Source organism: Oncorhynchus kisutch, linkage group LG8 (assembly GCF_002021735.2).
Source record: "Oncorhynchus kisutch isolate 150728-3 linkage group LG8, Okis_V2, whole genome shotgun sequence".
In the NCBI taxonomy this organism is placed as follows: Eukaryota; Metazoa; Chordata; class Actinopteri; order Salmoniformes; family Salmonidae; genus Oncorhynchus; species Oncorhynchus kisutch.
Window position 1 is genome coordinate 21,073,413 of NC_034181.2, and position 6,102 is coordinate 21,079,514.

The 6,102-nt window shown below is 41.7% G+C and overlaps 1 protein-coding gene across 1 annotated transcript; it reads right to left on the reverse strand.

Annotated features, from left to right (window-relative positions):
* Positions 1 to 827: 827 nt before the first annotated feature.
* figla (folliculogenesis specific bHLH transcription factor) lies at positions 828 to 5,148 on the reverse strand. The gene is made up of 6 exons (XM_020488797.2): positions 4,719 to 5,148; positions 4,392 to 4,538; positions 4,152 to 4,241; positions 3,538 to 3,717; positions 1,172 to 1,234; positions 828 to 993 (listed from the first exon to the last, which is right to left on the reverse strand). The coding sequence occupies exons 1-5, from the start codon at positions 4,959 to 4,961 to the stop codon at positions 1,217 to 1,219; spliced, it is 678 nt and encodes a 225-aa protein (XP_020344386.1). The 5' UTR covers positions 4,962 to 5,148; the 3' UTR covers positions 828 to 993; positions 1,172 to 1,216.
* Between the last annotated feature and the right edge of the window lie 954 nt (positions 5,149 to 6,102).

The window sequence follows — 6,102 nt, forward strand, 5'->3', positions numbered from 1 at the left end:
TAAAAAAAAAATCTTTAGTGCCTTATTGCAAACATGCATGTTTTGGAATATTTTATTCTGTACAGGTGTCCTTTTCACTTTGTCAATGATGTTAGTATTGTGGAGTAACTACAATCTTGATCCATCCTCAGTTCTATCCCTGCCACTAAACTGCTTTTTAAAGTTACCATTGGCATTGGAGAAATCCCTGAGCGGTTTCCTTCCTCTCCAGCAACTAAGTTTGGAAGGACGCCTGTATCTTTGTAGTGACTGGGTGTATTGATACACCATCCAAATGGGCAATTCATAACTTCACCATGCTCAAAGGGATATTCAGTGTCTTCTTTTTACCCATCTAACAATAGGTGCCCTTCCTTGCTAGGCATTGGAAAAAACCTCCATGTTCTTTGTGGTTGAATCTGTGTTTGAAATTCACTGCTTGACTGAGGGACCTTAAATATAACTGTATGTGTGGGGTACAGAGATGAGGTAGTCATTCAAAAATCATGTTAAACACTATTATTGCAGACAGAGTCCATTCAACGTACAGTATTATATGACATGTTAAGCTAATTTACTCCTGAACTCATTTAGCCTTGCCATAACAAAGGGGTTGAATACATTTAAGCTTTTCATTACTTTGTAAAAATTTCAGCAAACATAATTCCACGTTGACATCATGGGACATTGTGTGTAGGACAGTGACAAAAAAATCAAAATTCAATCAATACATTTTAAATTCAGGCTGTAACAACAAAACGTGGAAGAAGTCAATACTTCCTAAAGGCATTGTGACCTACTAACACCCTACTGTATATCTCTTTGCTAAATAAAAACATACAAACCACTCCATGCTTATCATTTTATTATAAGGGGCTGCTGAATATTGTACAAATAAATAAAGTTTAACAAAACACCATGTACCAAACAAACTCATAAAATATAATTTAACAAATACAACATCCTTCCGTCTGTTTTCCTTCCGAGAACATTCTCCCATCTGAAGCATAGCCCCTAAAAATAAAATAAAACGTTATATTTGAACAAACTCCTGTATCAAAGTGTGAAAATACCTTTGTGTTCAACCAGCAAATTATGACTGCATCCCAAATGAAAGCATAATCCCTACATAGTGCACTACATAAGGAATAGGGTGCCATTTAGGATGACCACATAACTCTTGTAAACCTACCTGGAAGGTATGTTGAGTCCAGGATGGGCCTCTCTACCATTCCTCTCAACTGGGCTGGAACATCTATAGAGAGGAAACAGTTCATACAGGGCTGTCTGCTAGCAGTCAAGACCCAAGAGAATATCACAGGTTATACCAAAAATTAGGAACACGTTCCTAATATTGAATTGCGCTAAAGTGTTCCACAGGGACGCTGGCCCATGTTCTGTCCTTGTCTATTAATGTTCTGTATTATATTTCATGTTTTGTGTGGACCACAGGAAGAGTAGCTGCTGCTTTTGCAACAGCTAATGGGGATCCTAAAATAATACCAAATACGCCAGTGCCTCCCAAAGTTGTGTCAAGTTGGCTGGATGTCCTTTGGGTGGTGGATCATTCTTGATCCAAATCAAATCAAACTTTGTCACATGAAAATAAAAAGTAACACAATAAGAATAACGAGGCTTTATACAGGGGCCACCGGTACCGAGTCAGTGTGCAGGGGTACAGACTAGTTGAGGTAATCTGTACATGTAGGTGGGGGAGAAGTGACACTATGCATAGGTAACAAACAAACAGCGAGTAGCAGCAGTGTACAAAAAGTCTTATGGCTTGGGGGTAGAAGTTGTTAAGGAGCCTTTTGGTCCTAGACTTGGTGGTCCAGAAGCGCTTGCCGTGCGGTATCAGAGAAAACAGTCTATAACGTGGGTGACTGGAGTCTGACAATTTTATGGGCTTTCCACTGACACTGCCTATTATATAGGTCCTAGATTGCAGTTCGCTTGGCCCCAGTGATGTACTGGGCTGTTCGACTACCCGCTGTAGCGTCTTACGGTCAGATGCCGAGCAGTTGCCATACCAGGCAGTGACACAACCGGTCAGGATGCTCTCGATGGTGCAGCTGTAGAAACTTTTGAGGATCTGGGGACCCATGCCAAATCTTTTCAGTCTCCTGAGGGGGAAAAGGTTTTGTCATGCCCTCTTAAATGATTGTCTTAGTATGTTTGGACCATGATAGTTCGTTGGTGATGTGTACACCAAGGAACTTGAAACGCTCGACCCACTCCACTACAGCCCCGTCGATGTTAATGGGGTTCTGTACGGGCCACCTTTTACTGTAGTCCACGATCAGCTCCTTAGTCTTGCTCACATTGAGGGAGTGGTTGTTGTCCTGGCACCACACTGCCAGTTCTCTGACCTCCTCCCTATAGGCCGTCTCATCGTTGTCGGTGATCAGGCCTACCACCGTTGTGTCGTCAGCAAAGGATCAGCGTGGCAGACGTGTTGTTGCCTACTCTTACCACCTGGGGTCAGGAAGTCAGAAGTTGAAAATGTCAGAGAAGACACTTGACAGTTGGTCCGCGCATGCTTTGAGTACACGTCTTGAGTACACGTAATTCGTCTGGCCCAGCGGTTTTGTGAATGTTGGCCTGTTTAAAAGGTTTTGTTCACACATAACGAGAGCGTTATCACACAGTAATCCAGAACAGCTGGTGCTCTCGTGCATGCTTCAGTGTTGCTTGCCTCCAAGCGAGCATAAAAAGGCATTTCGCTCGTCTGGTAGGCTCGAATCACTGGGCAGCTTGTGTCTGGGTTTCCCTTTGTAGTCCGTAATAGTTTTCAAGCCCTGCCACATCTGACAAGCGTCAGAGCCGGTGTAGTAGGATTCAATCTTAATCCTGTATTGATGCTTTTCTTGTTTGATAGTTCATCTGTGGGCAAGGCAGGATTTCTTATAGGTGTCCGGATTAGTGTCCTGCTCCTTGAAAGCGGCAGCTTTAGCCTTTAGCTCGATGCGGATGATTGCACACAGGAAACAAGTGTTAAAAACCAGGATCATCTGAGACAAGCTACCCGGGCAGCTGTTTAAACTGATGACTATTTCTGTCTATAATAAAGCCCTTTTGTAGGGGGGAAAGAAATAATTCTGATTGGCTGGGCCAGGTGACAGCCCTGCATAGTCATCTGAAATCTATAGATTATGGCCTAATGATTTCATTTCAATTGACTGATTTCCTTATATGCACTGTAACTCAGTAAATTTGTTGAGATTGTTGCATGTTGTGTTTATATTTTTGGTCAGTATAGTTGCCTTGATAAGAATCCAGTTCCATTTTCTGTATTTTGTGTTTGTTGGCTACTGTGGGAGCCTACTATTATACAATTAAAGTAGTTTTCACTGAATTCATTGTCAGATATTCTTTTAGGCCTTGTGATGGACAACCCTTCACAGTTAGTCAAAGACATGGTTTGCATTCCAAATGGCACCCTTTTCAATAAACTACTTTTGACCAGGGCCCATAGGGCTCACTCTGGTTAAAGTAGTGGTAATAAATAGGGAATAGGGTGCCATTTGGGATGACGTCTTGGTGTGTTGCATTTATTACCATGGTCTGGTCCGGTGCCACCTGGATGATGTACTGGTAGGTGGGCATCACACAGTGGTGCAGCACCAGCCCACTCACGTCTCCATCTCCTGCTCCAAACCCTGTAGTCACCAAGGGAAGAGTCATAGTCACCCCGTCGGACAACTCACTACCGGACACTCCTGACACACTGTCCAGCAGCTGTGGGAGAAGAGGGGGTGAGATACAGAGAAGTTCAATAACTACTGTAATTTCTCATTTAATTCCTTAATTAGTAGTCACCGCAGGGTTTTGTGCCAAACCAACACTAACAGATCTATCATACCTGATTCAACTAATCTGACCAAGACAAGTGGAAACAGGTGGGTAGTGCTGGAATGGAACAAAAACCTGCACACTCTACAATGCCATGAATTGTGACCACTGACCTACATATTGGTAGCCTCGTATAACCAAACTGATTACCACTGCGCAGCAAAACAGAACGTCAGCTTGCGAGACTTCTGGATGGTTGTAGTAGGTTAGCATAGTGGTTGTTGATGGATTGTTTTAAAACCCCATAGGGGTACACTGTACACTGATACAATAGCTCTCACATGTAAACACAAGCAGCTATGAATGCACAAAGTAATTACCTCATCCACCCTCCACAGATCACCACACATCCCATCAGAAGTTGCATAGTTGATCGCATTCTTCAAGAAATCAGTCTTGCTCCCATTATTCTAACAAGCATAAAAATTACATGTCAATATGTTGAATCACAAGAGCAATGCAATTATGCCTGAAATATTGTAGCCCATTGCTGGTATGATGCATGCACCGCTAGTCTGAGTAACAACACCATCATATTAAACCTACTGTTGTATACTTACACTGTCAGAGTCCTGTAGTACAGCCACCAGTAGCTTGATGTATTCTGTGGCAGCCTTCAGCGTATCCACTTTACTGGGTTTACGGTCACGACGCATCAGTGGTACCATACGCTTCAAACGGGAGAACATGCTGTTCATGTTTTTGATCTAATGAAGCAAATTACAAGTCAGAGCACATACAAATTGAATAAATCAAAAGGTGATGCTTTTTTTGTACAGTAGGCCTACTTCCACGCGACAGCGCTGCAGTATTTTGGGTCAATTTCCAAGTCAGACCTTTTGCCAGTTTTTTGTTGACATGGCGCCTGGGCCTACAGTTACACTTACTCTCATTCGTTCCTTGGCGTTTACCAATTGTCTTCTCTTCACAATTTCACTCCAGTCCTCAGTGTGAACATAAAGGCCATCGTTCCCTCGTTTGAATTTAGCTATGTTGGAGTGACTTGGGAGCAAGGGCTCACCTGTTTCACTCACCAAAATGTTACCCATCAACTCACGCTCAGGGACACTCATCACCGCAGCATTAACTTCAAAGCTTTTCATAGTGATATATTTTACGTGTGTGGTCATATCCGATATCTTACAGTAGATAACACAATCCAATTACAATGAGGCACTTTGAAGATAAATTACCATCTGTTTCGTTAATTAATTTAATCCAGCGCACACCTGTGAAGCTGGATTTACCGGTTTGTGACTTTTCACAATCACATCCACTTAATTATGCAAAGTGTCACGTGTTTGCTATTAAGGCCATGCATATCAAAATAGTTCAGGAACATAAGTGAGCGATTCCGTGTGATCGAAAACTGTACTTAGAATGTTAGCCACTAGAGGTCAGGAGGGTCATAAAATGTAAAATGTAAAATAAATAAATAAAATAAAACCAAGAACAAAAAAACAAGCTACAGTTTATCACATCAGAAAAAAATGTTTCAATATGACCTGGACCATTCATTTATCTACATCCTTACTAAGGTCCACAAAAAACATTTGTGTGTTAAAACAAGAATGATATATGTGTGTTTTGCAATGAAGTACTTAAGTAAAATGTCATTTGAAACAAACCATAAAAAACTGTTTTTTGAACATTGTGTGTGTCCGTCTCTCTTTCATAGGCTACAGTCCAAATGGTTAGTGCGATTCAGAATCCTTGGGACGTCCATACCCTAAACCCTAACCTTAATCCGTACCCATACCCTATCCTTAATCATAACCCTTACCTAACCCTAACCTTAACCCTTATACAGTTCAACTTCAATGGGGTAACGTCAGAGTGGGGACATCCCAAGGATCCCAGCTAGCAGTGACCCAATCCAAATGGGAGATAAGTGAGTGGATCATTAAATGAATGACATAACCCTCTTCCGGCCTGACATTGATGTGAGTCTCAGTGTTTGCTCTACCTAAGATTATCACAGTAAGTCACAGTAAGTCACCTCATGACTGAGGAATAGGCTACTGTGTATGTATAACACTATAAATATATGGTATATAAATTAAATTAAATTAAATGTTATCTCTACATGATAACTTCCTGTCCTGAACATTTCACACTCTGTCCAACTGCACTTGGCTTTAAACTTTGGGTTATAAATAGTGAATCCTTTAACACCTGAATCACGGATTATCTAGTTTATCCTGCAGCTACCTTATTCTCTCTTGTGCTAAGCAGTAGACAGGGAGTACAACCAGAATACTGAGGAGAGGG